This window comes from Trifolium pratense, linkage group LG2 (genome assembly GCF_020283565.1).
Source record: "Trifolium pratense cultivar HEN17-A07 linkage group LG2, ARS_RC_1.1, whole genome shotgun sequence".
In the NCBI taxonomy this organism is placed as follows: domain Eukaryota; kingdom Viridiplantae; phylum Streptophyta; class Magnoliopsida; order Fabales; family Fabaceae; genus Trifolium; species Trifolium pratense.
In genome coordinates this window covers 17,704,745-17,724,199 of record NC_060060.1, presented here as the reverse complement: position 1 = coordinate 17,724,199, position 19,455 = coordinate 17,704,745, and the positions used below count along the sequence as shown (strand labels likewise).

The window sequence follows — 19,455 nt, the reverse complement described above, 5'->3', positions numbered from 1 at the left end:
ATGTTTTTCTTTATTATATGGGCCTTTGACTGCCTTTATCCCCAAAAGACAGCTGAAGAAATCAACTAAATCAGTGATAAATTGAAATACGGAACTACTTGAGATAAGAAAAACAAAATACACTGAAGAAGAAAATACCATTCATTGCAATTCACATGGTAATAACCATAAGATTAATATTTTAAAAACCTTCCAAAAGAAAGATAACAATGAAATTAACTATGCACTTTAAGTTGTAATCCATTATATTACAAAAGAACATGAACTAACCTACTAAACAAGTATTGTCTGTAATCCTACAATCCTTCAAGTTACAGATCAGTCTTCCATTTTACAGCTCCTGTCCAACTGTTCAATTGTGTTGTTCGATCTCCAATATATATTGCCTAATGTAAAACTTGTCAAAGTAAAAGGATCGAAACCATTATGGTTATCAAATAAAAAAAGAAGAAAAAAAATGGGAAATGAACACTACAAACAGCCAAAAAAAAGCCCTTACAACTTTTTTGTACATTACATGCCAATGAACAGGACTAAGATCTGTCCAGTTAGAAGGCAGCACCCCAATCAAACATGTAAGCACAACTTGAGAAGACTAGTGATCTCTCCACCTAGGACTTGGCATGGCGAAAAAGCTTGAAGGAGATAATGGAAACATAAGGCCGGGAGAAGGTGGTGGTTGAGGGCCAGGACCTAAAATCCCTGTCTGTGCCATGGGTGAGAACTGAAAATTAGGTAGTGGTGATGGAAACTGAAAGCCAGGTGACAATAGCGGATAAGGTGAGCGAGGGGACAGCAAATTCATGTAACCAGTTGGAGAAGGCAAGAGAAATTGAGAGGTAGGAGATGGTAAAAGGGGAGGGCCATTTCCGTGTGGTGAAGGAATACTGGGCACTGGATGATTAGTGGCATTCATTGGTGGTACAGGACCATTAAATCTCGGAGAAGGAATCGGGGGCACGCCAGGAGTAGGAAGCAAAGCGGATGAAGGAGGTTGATGCTGAAAATTGCCCTGTCCTTGGTGTTGAGGCCCTTGAGGGTATGGATGTTGTTGAGGCCCTTGAGGGTATGGATGTTGCTGAGGCCCTTGAGGGTGTGGATGCTGTTGTGGCCCTTGAGGGTGTGGATGTTGCTGAGGCCCTTGAGGATGTGGATGTTGTGGAGGCCCTTGAGGATATGGATGGTGTTGAGGCTGAAATTGGTTACCCCTAGAACCTGGATCCATCATTGAATTCTGAAGATAACGCATGTATGCCGAAATTGGTGAATCAGTTGTATTGGCCCACAAATCCCCAGGTGAAGGAGTGGGCGATGGTTGTCCATAATGAGCAGGTCTAGGTGCATTATTGTAAGGAACTGGAGGAGGGGCTGCAGGCATTGGCATTGGTGGTGGCAAACGAGGTCGATTGATGGGCGATAGTGGAGGAGGTCTGATTTTCTGCAAACGCATACTCTGAGGTTTTGGCGGATTATGTGGAGGCCGAGGTGGATGATCCTGTGACGGGGATCCAGTAAGCTGCTGAACAATATCCCGAAAATCGTTCTTGCTTATGTTGTAAACCTGCGGCTGAGGCTGTGGTCTAGCCGCATTATTGCCAAAATTCGGCTGATGTAAAGGACTCTTCCTTATATTCTTGCCCAATTTGTTAACACCCAAACTATCATTTAATCTGTTTTTGGAATTATCCATTTCCAAAAACAACACTTACTCAAATTCCAATGATAAATTCACCACTTGTTTTCTCTTTCAACAAACCAAAACAATTCACACAAAGCTTCCAACAACACACAAAACTTCAAAATCCACTAAATCAACCTAAATAACCTATTCAACTTCAAACAATTCTAATACACTAACTACCTTAAAAAACCAATCTTGAGAAATAATCTAAGCATCCCTTAAGTCAACAAAATCATAAACTAGCAACAAAATCCAAAATTCCAGATTCAAATCTCAATTGAACAGCAACCCTTTATCACAAATACAGACAACAAGCAAATCAATTCCTTCAACAGCACCAAAATTAACCCTAGAACCTAAATAAGAGGTAAATTACATACCCTTTTTTTCTTCCAAACTTGACCCAAAATTGGAAACAACTCGAACCAGCTAGAGACAATTGAGCACAAACGTAACTGGATCAGATCGAAAAATCCAAACTTTAAGACGAAACTGACCCAATTATCCCAAAAGAAAGAAAATTGAAAAAGCCCCAAAAAAAGGGGTTGTGTGAAAAATTGAAGCTTTTAGAGAGAGTAAGACTTGTTTATGAAAAGGGTATGAAAAAAAGTCCAAGTGGGATCTTGGTGGAAAGTGTGAAAGAGGGAAAAATGGAGAAGTGAAGAAAACCCTAATAACGGTTTGAAGAAAGAAAAAATGAGGAAACACCAAAGTTGAGAAGTGGTCAATGGAGGAAGAGATGAATGAATAATAAGGGTCTTTTGGACATTGCAAATTTGGGAAATTGATGATGCTGGTGCTGATGTCAAATGGAGAGACAAGGAAATTGGTAATGGGAACTGTAAAATGGAAAGGGATTTGGAGTAGTTATCTGGACTTGGATTTATCCACATTAAATGTGTGGTATAATAAATTCTCCTTTCAGTTTTTTTTATAGGAAATGTTTCTTTTTATTTGAATAAATTGTTTATAGGAAATGTTAAGTTAAAGAATATAGATGTAATAGTACTATTTTTTTTTCTAGTAATAATGGTAAAACTCACACATTTAAATGTGAAGAAATATAGAATATGAGATTATCCGATCATTCCAATAATATCATTGATAGTTATCATTTAAGCTAAACTTATGGGACTATAGATGTAATATTTTCTTGGAACTTATACATTATATTTTTTAAAAGGCAAAATTACATTACAGGTCCTTTATCTTATTTTTTGTAACAGTTTGGTCCTTTATTTTTTTTTGTAACAATTTGGTTCTTTATTTTTTTTTGTAACACTTTGGTCCTTATCTTATTTATTTATAAAAAATAAAGGACCAAAGTGTTACAAATAAAAAAAGATAAAGGATCAAACTGTTACAAAAAAAAGGACTAAAGTGTTACAAATAAAAAAAATAAAGGACTAAAGTGTTACAAATAAAAGATAAAGGATCAAAGTGTTACAAAAAAAAGATAAAGGACCAAAGTGTTACAAAAAAAATAAGATAAAGGACCTGTGATGTAATTTTGCCTTTTTAAAATCTAACATGTGTCCTAAAAGGACATGATAAACTATACAAATGATAAACTATACAAATAAAAAAAAATTAGCATTAAATAATCTAAAAAAATGAATGTCAAAAAAGTGTATTACACAAGTGCCCAAATGTTAACATTTTTCTATAAAATCTAGTTGAAAGACTACGGATGTATTAACTTTTATTTGATATTTAAGTTTGTTATTTTAAATTACGGTTGATCAGATAAAAGTTAAATGATCAAATAAGATAATTTTAGTTTATATAAATTTTTAACCATACTATAATGACAAACTTAAATATTAAATAAAAGTCAATGACTCGTGCAAATGCACGGGTCTTTAAACTAGTCGTGATTGATTTTAAAACTATTTTTTACACCGATAAATTGGGGTTATGGAATGAGACAAAAATTAAAGGGTAAATGTCTATTTACCCCCTGCAAAATTAGACATTTTTCGTTTACCCCCTGCGTGAATATTTTTTTTGTTTACCCCCCTACAATGTCAAGATTTTTCCATTTTGCCCCCTAGATGGACAATTGAGCATATGACTGTGTATCTTTGCTGACGTGGCATGCACACTTGGAAATACATTAAATTTATATATATTTTTAAAAATTCACGGCAATTAAAAAATATTTTTTTTTTGAAAAACAAATTCTTAAAACTTTATTATTATTTTATACTGCCAAAAAAATAATTCAAGAAATAATAAATTTAAAAAAAAAACTAAATTCTTAAAACTTGATTATTCTTTTTTTAATAATTATTTTTAAGAATCTTTAAAAATCGTAAAAAATAAATTTTAAAAATATTAAACTTATTTTTTAAAATTTATTTTTTATTATTATTGCAAATTCATAAAACTTTAGTATTATTTTTTTGACAGTACAAAAACTTATTAAAGAAAACATAATAATAAAGTTTTAAGATTTTTTTTATTAAAAAAAATTATTTTTTTTTATAGTAAAAAAAAAGGTTATTAAGAAAAGCATAATAATAAAGTTTTAAGAGTTTTTTTTATAAAAAAAAATTATTACTCTTTTTGACAGTAAAAAAAATTATTAAAAAAATAATAATAAACTTTTAAGAATTTTTGTTTTTTAAAAACTATTTTTTATTTTTTAAAAAATATTAATTGACGTGGATTTTTAAAAATAAATACAAATTTAATGTATTTCCACATGTGCATGCCACGTCAGCAAAGATGCACAGTCAGATGCCCACTTGTCCATCTAGAGGGCAAAATGAAAACATCTTGACATTGCGGGGGGTAAACAGAAAATAAATTCGCGTAGGGGGGTAAACGAAAAATCCATAATTTTGCAAGGGGGTAAATAGGCATTTAAATTGTTGTCTCTAACTAAATTACATAATTACACGATACTATTAATTTTTGTTAAGTACAAATTGTCTAACATATCAAAATAAATTATTTTTTTACCAAATATTGTACAAGATAACAATTTTTTTTTACTAATACAAGATAACAAGTTGTTTATTACCTAAATTTATCACGTGTTATTTTGTCAAGTGTTGTTTTATTTGGTATTTACCTTTTACGAATCAACATCGTTTTAAAGAATTTTAAAAAGAAAATTTTATTTTTTGAAAATATAAGCCAAATTGTTGACAAATGACCTTGTTAGCATTTTTTTTAATATACACACATCATCCCAAAGTTCTAATCTCCAATGCAGCGTTGACAAAATTTTGATGTTTTCTCTTCCCACTCCCGTGAATCTTTTATCTCTCATGAATTTTTAATTTTACCCTTAAAAAAACCTTCGGTTTGTAGAAGCCTAATTTTTTGTTATCTTGAAAACAAATTTCGGTTTCTAAAAATCGAAATTTACTTTGAATTTGCACTAGTAAAAATTCGGTTTCTACGAACCGAACTTTTCTGCAAGGGCAAAATTGGAATATTGGGAGGTATAAAAGATTCACGGGAGGTGGGGAGAGAAAACATCCAAAATTTTGTCGACCGACCCAAACTGACCAGCTCAAGAGTGTTTGTTGACGGGCGAATAGTTTTGGGTCAACGGGTGGGTCAGTTGATCCAGTAACTATTTGTTTATGTTGGGCCTTTTTCGGATGGATGATCCAAATCCAGTGAAAATCATACCTGATCGACTATATATATAATTATTTATATTATATTATTATGTCAAACATTCAAAAACAGCCCAAATAAATTGGAAAAAAATCCAAATCCAATAAAGCCCAAATACATAACAAAGACAAACCCTAATATCATCTCTTAATACTACTAACTTCCTTCGGATTTCATTTTTAAGGTGTGTGTGAAATCTTTCTCGCGATGTTAACTTAGCCGCCGTTGTTCCTCATTGTTCCTTCACCGTTCTTGGTCTCTTTTCAACTCAAGATCGTGAAACATCATTCATTCTCACTGATTTTGTCGATTCTTCTTCTTCTTCTTCACTCATTCAAGTGATTTTATTTCTCGTCATTTTTCTTTTTTAGTCATAAATATATTAATCTAGTAGCATGATTTCACATTATTTTTTATTTCTCATTCTGTTGGTTCTAATATTTTCTCATTATTTTCCTTCATTTCTGTTAAACTCTTCTGTTGAACTCTTACATCCATGAACTTTTATGTGGAACTCTTACATTCTTTACATGTTATTATATTTGTTTGTTATTTTTTTGGTTATGGTTTGGTTAATAAATTTACCAAAACTATTTTTATTTCATGGTTTAAATGCCGATAGAAAAAAAATGTTTACTACGGTTGTTTATTGAACAAATGTTATACTTTTTTGAGTTATTTTTTCTTTCTATCACTTATTTAAAGTTCCCTTTTTTGTTTTTTCCACTAACTCTTCTTTCGTCATATTTAGGTATCACTAAAGAAGATCTACATCAAATTTTTTTTTCCACTAACTCTTCTTTCGTCATATTTAGGTACCACTAAAGAAGATCTACATCAATTTTTTTCCGAAGGAATCTACATCAAATTTGTTTGTTGAACAAAGGTTAATTTTCTCTCTTGTGTATTTATATTTTTTTATACTACAGCTTGATTGATTGTGTTTTCAATTTTGGTTCTTAAAAATCATTGAATTAAATATGTTTTTATTCTCTACAAAATTACCAAATTTTTTTTTAGTCCCTGTATCGAGCGAGACCCAAATTTTTGGAGTGGGCATGATCCACTATTATTGTCATGGGCCCAAATATTTGTTGACCATTTCAAACGACTTGATATGCTGATCTTATTAGATAAGGGCAAGTCTCAGTTACGCTTAAGGGAGATAAGTATCAGTTATCCAAATGAATGTTGAATTTTGTGGATAACATTAATTAAATTAAAATATAATGAATTATATCAATTATTAAAATGTTATTGCACTTAATTTAAATAAATATATGAACATTGTATTGGACTTATTTGAGAATGACCTGTAATGGGTTGGGTCATTTGTTTGGTCAGCCTATTGAGAGGTCCCTCACTCTACTGGTAGTTATATATTCCACTATATCATTAGGCCAGAACACACTGCACGTAAACCACACTAGAAAGCAATAACTCTCAACGTCAGGTTCTCTTCTCTTCCAAGTCAATGGACTCTGATCATATGCAAGGTACAATTTACTCTTATAATATGCTATACATATGTATCTATGATCTAGGTTTATCCTTAAATTCTAACAATTGGTATCAGAGCCCCTAGATACATATGTATAGCATATTATAAAAGTAACCTTGCATATGATATGACTAGAGTCCATCGACTTGGAATTAGAAGAGAATCAGACATTGAGAGTTACTGCCATCTTTCTAGTATGGTTTACATGCATTGTACTCTGGCCTAATGGGATAGTCAAACTATATAACCACCAGTAGAGGGAGGGACCTCTCAATGGGCTAACCAAACAAATAACCCAACCCATTACGGGTATTCTCAAATAAGCCCAATATAATATTCATATATTTATTTAAATTAAGTGCAATAACAATTTAATAATTAATATACCATTATTTTTAATTTAATTAATTTTTTTTGACTAAATATTCATATATTTAATTAATTAATATTATCTACAAAATTCAACAGAATATACATGAATTAGTGGTATGTATGCATTTGGTAAAGACATAGAGAGTTTTGTATTCATTGTGCATATTTATATATATAATCATAGTGTATATATATTCCTGAAAATAGATGTATAATATCAACACGTTGATTGTCCGTCGATTCCAATTCTTTGTTTGCAATTCAATTTAAAATTATTTGCCAATAATTCACTTGTTTGGGTCGATAGTTTGTCGTGATTTTCAAGAACAAAATTATTGGTTTTATATTTCTTTTTTTAACTGAGCCATAAAGAATATATATTAGTTTGTTTCTTTGTATGTTCAATTTAGTTATAATATGACCTTTATTTGATGTCAATTGTTAACGAGAGAAAGTAAGAAGATTAATAAACTAAGTATGTTATAGCCTTCTTGACACCTCTAAAATATACATGATATATATTACTTGTTATTTTACTCGATAAACTTTACTTATTGTTCAAGCTATTGAAACTATTTTACTACATTTATCTTGTTTTGCATTTTATAGGTCCAAACACATGAACAAGTGGAAATAAGTATTTTCTAGGTCCAATTTGATGGATATTCAATCAAGACATCATGTGTGCTTTAAAGGGAAACTTCCTTTATGAAGGGATAGTGGATAATGAAGTTAAGGATGATAATTTCGTGCATTATGACATTCCTAGCCATTACATTTTGATTTAAGAAGTGAAAAACCAAAGATTAAGGTGTAGAATGTTAGAGGTGACTATTCTCATTTTTTGGGTCTGTCACGGCCGTTGTGAGAAGGGTAGCTGTGGAAGAGAGACTTTCACAACATATAACTTGCTTTTAAAAATGAGGTTTTCACAAGGCAAATGTATATTTGGGAAAGGGTTAGAAATTTGTGTTATAGGTGAAATCCATGATCTAGGGGCTTTAAATTATTAGAGAAAAATCTGTTATAAATTGTTTGTTTTGATCACTAAAAATCCAAAGATAATCATCATTCTTCTAATCATCACCACTTCTCTAAAAAAAAAATATAAATTTTCTTGAATCAAATTATACACTATTACTCATTAGTCATTATAAATTCGATACTCTTTTTGTTAAGAAGACATACTTATGAACTTGCGAGCGTATGACTTTGCCATTTTCTTCAGCATCGGTCATCTTGGTTTTCCGAGAATTGGTCTACAATGATTGATATACAATGTGTTGATTGTTGATAACTTAATTAATCTCATAGATTTATGAATAATATACAATTGCCCATAATTGGTTGGCGAGATGGCTTTGAATGATCTCTTCACTGATTTTTTGGAAGGAAAATGCAGTTCAAAGGAAAATGCAGTTTCAAGGAAAATGCAGTTCAAACAGATTTATAACGTACCAAAAGTCTTTCCTAAACTTCTCATTCTCTAATTATTATTGAACGTTCCGGTAGACATATTATGTGAATATGTACCTGTACACGGCTTAGGTGGATGATTGTGATTGAATCACAAATAGTATTTAATATAGAAAAATTAATAAATACTATAAGTAAACCAATAACCCACTTGGGTTGGTTCGGTGGTATTGGCTTAGGACCTGAAAGTGTGCTCCTCCTTGATGTCATACATATCCATATAATATGTGTTCTGGATAATTCATCTTATTATTAATCATCTCAATTATTTTCTATTATGACTAGTATGTCACACGTTGCCATTCATTTCTAATGACAGATGGTACTCAATCCTATTTAATAGGACATACTTATAGTTCTAATTAATAAAATATTTTTGATATTAAGGTTCGAACTTCAGCCTCTACATATTATATGTAATGTTTCTGTTAATGTTAACTGAGTTATGTGACTTAAATAAGACAATTTTAGTTGTGTTGTGATTGATTTTAAAACAGTTTTTGATACTGATAAGTGCCAAAAAGTAGTAATTTTACATATATAATTTATGCACTTATTGACTTATTTTGCAAGATTTGTGTATATAAGTCCCCAAGAACTTGTACATATATGTGTTGATCTAATTTTGGTTAGTTTATCTTTAATCCCAATCATTTTGACAGGTTTTTGTACTTAAAGTTGATTTTTTTATGGAACTGATATATGCTGGCTGGGCTAGAGAAAGCCAGAGAAAGCTAGAAATCTGGTGGAATTGGCAGAGAGTTTCTGGCTTAAGCCAGAGAAAGCTACAGATCCTGTTGAATTGGCAGAGAGTTTCTGGCTTAAGTCAGAGAAAGCTACAGACCCTGTTGTATTGGCAAAACATTTCTGGCTCCAGCCAGAGAAAGCCAGAAGAGCTGGGAGGTGACTCAGATGACACGTGTTAGCAAACCCAGCTATGAAGTAAGGTAGCTGGCTGGGCCAGCTTAAAAATCCAGTTTCACTATAAATAGATATCAGATGCAGAAAACCAGAGAATTCCATTCCCACCACTCAAATTCATCAAGGAGAGACCTAGGAGGCAGATTCAAGGGGTTTTGGAGGTGGATACACAACAATAGTTGAGGAATCATCATTGTAATGTTTGTTCATCTCTTTTCTTCTTAATCTTTTGTAAAGTTCTCATGAATATGGGTAACTAATTTCTCTTGTTGTTGGGATTGAATGTAAATTACTCTATTAATATGTGTTTTTCTTGATCATGGCGTTATATATATTCTAGTTACAAATCAATATTGATGTTATCCTTGTTGTTATTGTTTTCATCTTTGGATTTGAAATGGTATAGGAATATATGTTTTGAATCTTGCTCTAGGATAACATCTATTAAAAGCTAAGATCTAGGAATAGACTTAGATTTAATATTCACTTAAAGTATTGGAACTTAATGCTATTGGATCGATTAAGCACCCGAGGGATTAGGGTTTGATAGGTTTAATAGATTTCTCGACGTTATCTGGGGACGGAAACGTTCGATGAGTAAATACGTGATGATATTGATAAGTAGCTTGAATATGTGTAACTGATTAAGGGAATATGTATGAATGAGTGATTGAAATTTAATCCCAGCAATTTAATCTCTCTGTCAACGTACTCATTGTTACTACTTTCATGTTTTCGCAACTTTTCACAAACAAACATCTTGAAACCACTTTACTTAAAAGTATATTGATTGTTGAACGGCATCGATATCGCATCAGTCCCTGTGGAGACGATAAAAACATACTTACTTTTGTACTTCAACAGATACCGAATAAATTGGGGGTATGGAACGAGATAAAAATTGAAATTGTTGTCTCTGACTAAATTACATGATAATTTTTTGTCTCAAGTAAAAGATATCTAACATATGCTAAAATGTTTTGTTTGTCTATGAGCAGCCATCTTCTTACTTTTAACCTTAGTTTCTCTCTTCTTCATCCACCAAAAGAGATGTGGTTTAAGGTCAAATTTTGACCTAAAACCATCCCTCTAAATTATTTATTTTCCTTCTCTTTCAATTAAATAAGTGATCTTCACATATATTTAGATTTTTTTTTCTTTGTGATTTTGTCATCTTAGTGTGACATTGTTTTGAAAATATAAGTCAAATTGTTGACAAAGGAAAAAAGTATACTCTTTTCCATGAAAATATTAGCATCTCTTTTGATTCTTTTAACAATGACCAAAATACTATTTGTTGCCAGACTTTTATTAATGAAATTATTTTTAACGTAAAAAAAAACAATGACCAACATACTTGTCAGCATTTTTTTTCTTTCTATACACACCTCATCCCAAAGTTCTCATCTCCCTTGTAGCGCAAGACAAAATCTTATTGATCGGACCAATAAGCCTATTTGCTGACATGCAGATAGTTTCGGGTCAATAGGTCATGTGGGTCAACTGATTCGATTACTAGTGGTTTCAGTTGGGCAGATTCGAATGGGTGATCCAGGCCCAACAAAAGTTGTACCTAACCAACTATATACAAACATCTGAAAAAAGGCCCAAATAGATGAAAAAAGGTCCAAATCCAAGAAATCCCAAATAAATAACAAAGACAAACCCTAATATCTTCTCTCGATACCACTCACTTCTTTCAGGTTACATTTTTGCGGCGTGTGTGAAATCACTCACGCGATGTTAACCTAGCCTTCGTTGTTCCTCCATCGTTTCCAGTCTCTCTTCAACTCAAGATCGTGAAACATCATTCATTCTTGCTGATTTTGTCGATTCTTCTTCTTCACCCATTCAAGTGAGTTTATTTCTCATTATTTTTATTTTTTTGTTTGTTATAGATATATTGATCTAGTAGTAGATCTAGTGATCTAGTAGCATCATTCCAATGGTTTTGCATTAATTTCTATTTTTTATTTCTCATTTTGTTGATTGTAATATTTTCTCGTTATTTTCCTTCATTTCTGTTAAACTCTTATGTTGAACTCACTAAATTTTAACTTGATTCCATCTTCTTCGGATCTGTTGTGTTTGCAAATGAACTATTTTTTTAACCATACTAAATTATTTCTCTTCTTTTCTTAATTTTTTGATAATTTTCGTTTATTATTTGTCAAAATTTCGAATCTTGATATGTAACAAATTGAAGTGGATTGTGATAGGGATTTTGTATAGCATGATTTTTGAAGTCTAATGCCACAAATTTTGTGTATTTTCGACAATTATAGAGGTAGAAACCAAAGAAAAACCTTTTCTTTTATGGGGTTCACAATTTTCACTTTAAATCTCATTTTCTATGTTTAAAACTTGATAATGTTGTGTTAAAATCGTTACAAATTGTATTATGGTCGAAACCTACAAAAACTTGCATGAAACATGGCTAAAAATTTAAATATAATGATGCTGGAGCACGACCTGTGTGTTTGATCTGGTTCCTGGTCGTGGGTCGACTTGCCGAAGGTGGAGCGGTGACATGGTTCATGTACATGTGAAGCCTACTCGCGAGTTAGAGAGAGTGAGGGAGAGTGTAATGGCTACGAGCATCCATTTTGTATGTCGTTCTATTTAACGAGATTTATTTTTCTAATATACTTGAATTTTTTAAATCACTTATTTATTTTTTAGTTTAGAAAAATTAATTTTATCATTTAAATATCATACATATTTTATCATATTATTATGAGGTGTATATAAAATATTCATATCTTCCAAAAATCCAAACTAAAATATTGCAATAGTATCAATTTAGTAGACAATTGCATTTCAAAAAATTATTAGTTAAATTGCACTTTTGACCCCTTAAATTTTACAAACTTACGATTTTGATTCCTTATTTTTTAAAATAGTACTTCTAGCCCCTATGTTTATCCCCTTTTGCAAAGGGTCAATTTTGATCAAATCAACGTTGATGTGACAAGTCACTTAAATGACTCAGTTGCCATGTCAACTTATTTTGCCACCTAATAAATAACAAAAAAAAATTAAATAAAAACGAATGAAAGGAAGTCACGTGCCTCATCTTCAAGTGTAACATCATCTTCATCTTCATGCTATTAAATCCTTAGTCAACTTCAAGTTTCATCTCCTATCTCATTTTCATCTCATTCCATCGCCATTCTCTCCAGATTTCTTCTTCTCTACCAATTTTTCAAACCGCAAAACTTAACCTTGGGGTTGTTGTTGGTGTTATGCATGTTTTATTGTAATTTGTATTATCTATTTATGCATCAAATTGTGTTGTGTTGTTGTTGTTGTCGTATTTCAAATCAAGTTCTAATTTTAGAATTGAAATTAAAATGAGAAGAACTTGCTATATTTCAATGTCATGTTATTGTAATTGTTTTGTTTTAGTATTGGAATTCTATGGTGTTATTATATATCATTAATAATTGTCATTCTCGCGCACTGCCTTCCCTTGGCTTTGATATACGCTCTGCATTGTCGATCTGTAGTACTAGGTTCTTCAAATATTTGAATAGCTAATCCATTGCTAGACAGTATCTCATAATCTACAGGGTTGTGTGCCACTGCATTAACATTAACATTTTCTTGCACTTGATCTCTGATGAAACAGTGAATACATCGAAAAATTGATCAGCGTGGAAAATTCTGAAGATGATATAATAAAACGTTTTATTATATCATCTTCAAAATTTTCCACGCGGATCAGTTTTTCCATGTATTCACTGTTTCATTAGAGATCAATTGCAAGAAAATGTTAATGCGGTGGCAGAAAAACATGTAGATTCTGAGATCTTGTCTAGCAATAAATTAGTCAAATATTTGAATAACCTAGTACTGCGGATCGACAATGCAGAGCGTATAATCGAAGCCCAGGGAAGGCAGTGCGCGAAAATGACAATTAGTAATGATACATAATAACACCACACAATTCCAATACCAGAACAAAACAATTACAATAACAGGATATTGAAATAAAGCAAGTTCTTCTCATTTTCATTTCAATTCTAAAATTACAACTTGATTTGAAATAGAACAAAAACAACACAACACAATGTGATGCATCAATAGATGATGCAAAATACAATAAAACATAACACCAACAACAACACCAATATTAAGTTTGACAATGACATGAAGCATTTGACTTATGCGAAATAACATATTGTTCAGTTTCCTATGCCACTTAGATTTCTCGAGCTTCACGGAAAGAAATCTCAAATTATCACCATTGATTGATCCTAACTTTTCTTAAAAGTATTTTATCATCATTAACAACCATATTACCTCTTTATTAACAAGGGAAAAAAAAATTCCAGAACACCATGATTTGCTCTCACCATTTTATTACAAAAATAAAACACTTGCAAAAGAAAAAAAAACTTTTGGGGTGAGAGAGGCTCGAACTCTCGACCTCAGGATAACTCAGAAGCTATGAGACCTACGCGCTAGCCAACTGCGCCACCACCCCATGTTGAAATAATCACGCCATTCAACTATTTGTTGTTAACACAGAGATTTGATTTGGTTGCAATAAACAACGTTGTTGTGTTGTGTCTTGTCTTGTCTTGTCTTGGACAGGACCAACTGTTACTGTGTCTGTCTATTTATTTAGTTGCAGTTCCTTCCTTCCTTCCTTCCACGAATCTAGACAAACACAAACGTCAAACTCTGTTTACCTTACTATTTTCAAACACTTTCTTCTCTCATTTCTCTTTTACAACATGTGTGGATCTACACCTTCCAACTCCAAGGTAAACTCAATAACACTCTCTTCTTCTGCATTTCAATTCAACTTAATTGCTTATATTTTGCTTCATAACATAACCCTACTTGGTGTTGTTAGCTAGCAACCCTTTTTCTCATCAATTAAGTTCCCATTTTTTGAATTTTTAGTTATGGGTGTTGTCACTGAATTGGATGGTTAGTTTTATGATCAGGGTTTTTGTCATATTCAACTTCTTGTTGATTAATTGCTTATATTCAAATGTAATAAAGTATGCATTTTGTCAACTTTTACTTATCGTCAATCATTTATTAGAAAAACACAAAGTAGCTACATCGGACACTATGTCGACACTGATAATAATCTAAGAAAATGACATTACTCCGTGTAATTATATGTATCAGTGTTAGACACTGACGCATATGCGACAATGGGACACGCCTGATTCAGGGAGTGTCTGTGCTTCAATGTCCCTCTCCCTCAGCTCACCAACCAAGCTGTCTTCTTGGGACAATATACCTCTTGAGATCTATCAAGTGTGAGAAAAAGTCTCACATTGGTTGGAAGAGTTGAGGTTGATCATTTTATAAGTGGGAGACCCGTAAACTCAATACCTTAAGGCTTTGGGTGAAGATGTGGTGTTAGAGTCACTTGTAAGGTTGCTCAATGTCCAATGTGCCGATCCAATCTAGTGAGCCCCCCCCTCACGTCCCAATAGTAACTCAAATTGGGAAATATTCGTTGAAATTGGTTTACATGATGTGTGTTGATCGTTTGTTTAGGGCCATTAAACTCATCAACTATTCTCTACTTCGACTACGCTCTTGTCTTATATTGCTCAAAACAAGTATACCTTTAGTTTTTAGATCACAACTCCATATCACTAGACAAGCTTATTGAATTATGTCTATGGAAACGGAACCTCTAGTGCTTTGAAATTTGTGTGACCTATAACAAAATAACAAGGTCATGTGAAATTTTAATAGGAGAGTGCTACCGTTATTAGTGGCAGATGGCGGATTATGGTGACCGGGTGGAAATTCGTTATATAAACAGGTGTTGTGGCTAATAAAAGTTAGCATAGAATCCTCCATGCCCCATTACGGCATGGTGTCTCTATGGCAAAATTTTGATATCAGAACTCACAAGAGGATCCATTCACATAGTTTGTGCTCGTGTTTATTTTGTGGCCTTGATAAAATGTTTCATTTATTACTTCAACAAGTTATTTGACAAGACTTTAATGTCACTTCACTACTATTTATTTCAAATATTGTTGGTGGAGCCGTTTTTTTTATTTTTCTTAATGAGTGTTTATTGTTGTTCAACAAATTAGTAGACACAAAATTCATGTCACTTTAATAGCCGTTGTGTTGGAGTTGTTTTACATTTTTTCAATGATTGTTTATTGCTCTTAATGGGAGATTTGATATTTTTCTTCTTTCCTTTCTTTTTTTTCTTCTTTCCTTTCTTTTACACTCTACTGTTAATGAGAATTGTGATATTGTGTTTTTGGTCTAATAGCATTTCCTGGAATATTGCGGCACAAGTTTTGAAATGCTCAATGTGTTGAGAATTTCTTGAACTTTATAAGTACTACTTTTGACATGCATATAGTCGTTATGGGATCTTAATTCTTAACACATGCCCTCTTGCATAGACATAGATATGTAGTACAGACAAATGTTGGTGGCTCAGTAACAAGGATTATACGGTGAACTACGATACCGTGTTAGAATTTGAGCTAGACCTAACCCAATCCCAAAAGCTAGCCCCAAAAGTGAGGATTGCCAAGCTTTATAAGGACTAGTTTGGCCAAATCTTTAGTCGATATTAGGTTTCAACCCTATCCTTTGGCTTGTTTGTTTTCTTATTTGGAAGAAAACTATGAAAAGGGGTCTACTTGCTTATCTCTGATATACATTTCGTCATTTGGACGAGTTTGCATTTAAATGTATTTATTTACATTCTAATTCTAATAATGCCTCTATGGAAAGGATATGTGGTCGGTCAAATATTTATGAACCACATCATCGGATATGTAGCCAAAGTATCTCTTATAATCTTTGAAGCATAGACATGGACACGAGACACAACACAACATAGGCACACCAACAAGAGCAATGTCTAAAACGTAGGATATTGAGACACTACACACACTTGCATAGATAAATAGATAGATATACGTGCATATTATTTGAGAGCATATAGTTGTACGGTCAAGTTTATCTCCTCCTCTCACATACTTACTTGACGCCCCTAAATGAAGTGTGCTGGAAACCACCTTTTTTTTACACTTTTCATGTTTTGACTTTTTTTTGATATATTTGAAGTTGGCAATTCTAGAAATTATTTGTAAACAATCCAAAAGGTTTTTTTTCCTTCCTGTTAGTATAGGTCCTTCTTTAGCTTTTTAGGCCTCTTTGGCTGAAGCCTATATGCGGCTTGTTTTTAGTACAATTTGAAATATTTTGAATGCATTTACAAATTTCAATCAAAGAATCGAAAAAACTGAGTTAAAGCATTGCTCTTGTAGGGTTCTCCGTTGAACCAAACAGGAGTCTTATCAAGAGTATCAATCTTTTGCGATTCCTTGTGATCTTATCATTCATCCAATGTGGATATCTTCTTCATACTCTCAATCTAATTCCATTTGTATGCCATGGATTAACTGAGATCCATATCAAGTTCTTATCTAACTTGATTACTTGATTATTGCAGATGCTATCCCTACTCTGAAAATGGAAAACAAGCAAAGTACCTCTGATACACAAGACAGTTCTACGATGAATTTCATTGATCAAAGAGCACACTCTTCTAAAGGGCGCGGCGACCCATTGAATCGACGTCTGAAGAATCGAGAGAGACAACGTAGATACAGGGCACGCAAGCGTAAAGAAACTGGAACCGCAAACTCTTTTGTTGTAGAGCAGACAGCAACAGTGCCAGTGCAAGTAGAGATACAATCAAACGGGAATCACAACAATTTCGTGATGCGCGTATATTGTAATCGAGATTGGAAAAAGGACGCAAGACAGGCTCATCTTGCGAAGCGTCAAGAGATGAACGGGTCTATTGATCATTCCTTGACAGTGACACTAACTAATGTACTTGAGGCGACATGCTTAGGCGTCGGGAATAAGTCGGAAACAATGCTTGATAGAGAAATTCAATATGGATCTTCTAGCGTTGTTTATAACGAAACGCCTAGGACTGTGCTCTGTCGTAGAGATTGGAAAGCAGAAGCTAGAAGAAAGAAAAACTAGTGAATTTTTTTCATTTCTTCTTTTAAATAGTACTTTTATCAGTGGATTTTCTGTTGTATAATAAAATTCATATAGTGTAATGAATGCTGGAACATGTAACATGTTACATCATTTGGCTGGCTTTGAAGCTATGAGCACTGAGAAAAAATGTGTTTGTATCATTTTCTACTTAATCATTTCATACTTTTCATTGTCGACATAGAAACGGCGTTGAAAACATGTCTAGCCGACTTGTCTTTGATCATTGTTTGATATTTGGCACAGAACAATATTATGCAGATTGTAGAAATGGCGAGGTGTTGGTGGTGGCTATTATCCACAATACTATGCAGCACGAATATGAGTATGGGGGAGGTTTCTTTTCTAGTGATCAATAGAGTAACTTGCACATGATTGAACGCATGTGGGCAATTCGTGCACGTTTGTGCCATATAGTAGCATTGAGATTTTGATGGTTATGGACTTTTCTACAATGCTGCTATATGGGATGAGAAAATACGTGCACGATTTGCAGGAACACGTCCAATGACGTGCAATTTTCTTTAATTCTTGCAGCATTTGAAGTTTCACATATGATATTCCAATGTACACAAATGAAAGATCGGATATAAAATAAATTAAATGCATAATCTGAACTGTGAATTATAAAAAATCTGAAGGGAAAAAACAAAAAAAATTGCAAGAGATGTAAATTACAAATGGCAAAAATAAGAGCGCACTCGTAACTTTTATCAATCAAGCGCTTAAAACACCATATTTATAATGTACATAAACACTAACGACCACCCCTTTCCAAATTTTTACATTAATTCCCACCATAACCAAATTATACACAATTCAGAGAAACCAATATGACAATAATGGTCATTGATCTATCATCTCAATGACAAGCCAATATTTGGTTTTATTGTTCCACCAAATTTTCGAAACTCCAATCTCGTCTCATTCCACTGCTCCTTACCAATTTAGGTTCGCCCATCCCCGAATAAGAAATATTTCCAGTGCTATGATTGCGGCGATGATTCGCCTTAATCTTAGCTAGAGGCCCGCTTTTGGACATGTCTTTGTTGGGAGACGGCATATTTCCAGACCAAGTTCTTTCGACTTTTTTGCTCCTTTCCCTATATTCAGTTTCTTTGAATAATTCTCTATAGGAATCTGTCCTTTGTAGAACTTGGCTGCAGGTAAGGCAACTGAGACTCATTTTGTTTCTTGTGTCTCAAGTAACCAATCCAAACCTTCCTTTTCCCTTAATGTTGGTGGGGTGGAGTTGAGGTGGGAAAAGGAAGGTGTTTATATAAATTATGTGACCAAAGATGTTGAAGTTTGACAAAACATGATGAGGATGCAAAAGTTGTTTTGAAAATGAAACTAAGCATAACAGCCTGTTTCCATGTTTGGATTTGGGTAATGAATGTCTAATCCGTAAACATAGCTTAACCATTCATTTATTATATGTTTATTTATTTTTTATAATTAGTTCAACAATTTATTTCTAATTGAAAGAATATGATTAGTTATTAGTTATATATTGTATATTTTCTTGACCAATAATGATCCATTGTACACTCAACATTCTAAAAGGGGCCATTTTGTCAATGGTGACTTGTTAGAAAATGTGACTTTTTTGTTATTTTGTTTTTTTTTATTTTATCTTAGCCATTTGATGGTTTTTTTCAACACATTATTTATGGGGGGTGTACACCAAATTTAAAATCTAAACTTAGGCAATGTTTTAGTTTTGTTGCTTGTTTAACTCTCTATTTTAACTACTTATAAAATTAACAGCAAAGCTTTGTCCTTTGTGGCTTAAATATGATTTTTTTTCCCCCCTACAATATACTTGTGTTTTTTTTTT

At 32.7% G+C, this 19,455-nt stretch overlaps 2 protein-coding genes and 1 non-coding gene across 3 annotated transcripts; 1 reads left to right on the top strand and 2 right to left on the bottom strand.

Annotated features, from left to right (window-relative positions):
• Window positions 1-104: 104 nt before the first annotated feature.
• On the bottom strand, window positions 105-2,580 carry LOC123908743 (protein HAIKU1-like). Its single transcript, XM_045959461.1, has one exon. It carries the CDS (start codon window positions 1,688-1,690, stop codon window positions 596-598), a length of 1,095 nt encoding a protein of 364 aa, XP_045815417.1. The 5' UTR covers window positions 1,691-2,580; the 3' UTR covers window positions 105-595.
• An 11,411-nt stretch (window positions 2,581-13,991) lies between these two features.
• Window positions 13,992-14,076, bottom strand: TRNAM-CAU. The gene is given in 2 exon segments: window positions 13,992-14,027; window positions 14,039-14,076. It is a non-coding gene; the product is annotated as a tRNA-Met (tRNA).
• A 92-nt stretch (window positions 14,077-14,168) lies between these two features.
• Window positions 14,169-17,794, top strand: LOC123911323. The gene is made up of 2 exons (XM_045962725.1): window positions 14,169-14,359; window positions 17,053-17,794. The coding sequence occupies exon 2, from the start codon at window positions 17,073-17,075 to the stop codon at window positions 17,595-17,597; it is 525 nt and encodes a 174-aa protein (XP_045818681.1). The 5' UTR covers window positions 14,169-14,359; window positions 17,053-17,072; the 3' UTR covers window positions 17,598-17,794.
• The last annotated feature ends 1,661 nt before the right edge of the window (window positions 17,795-19,455 follow it).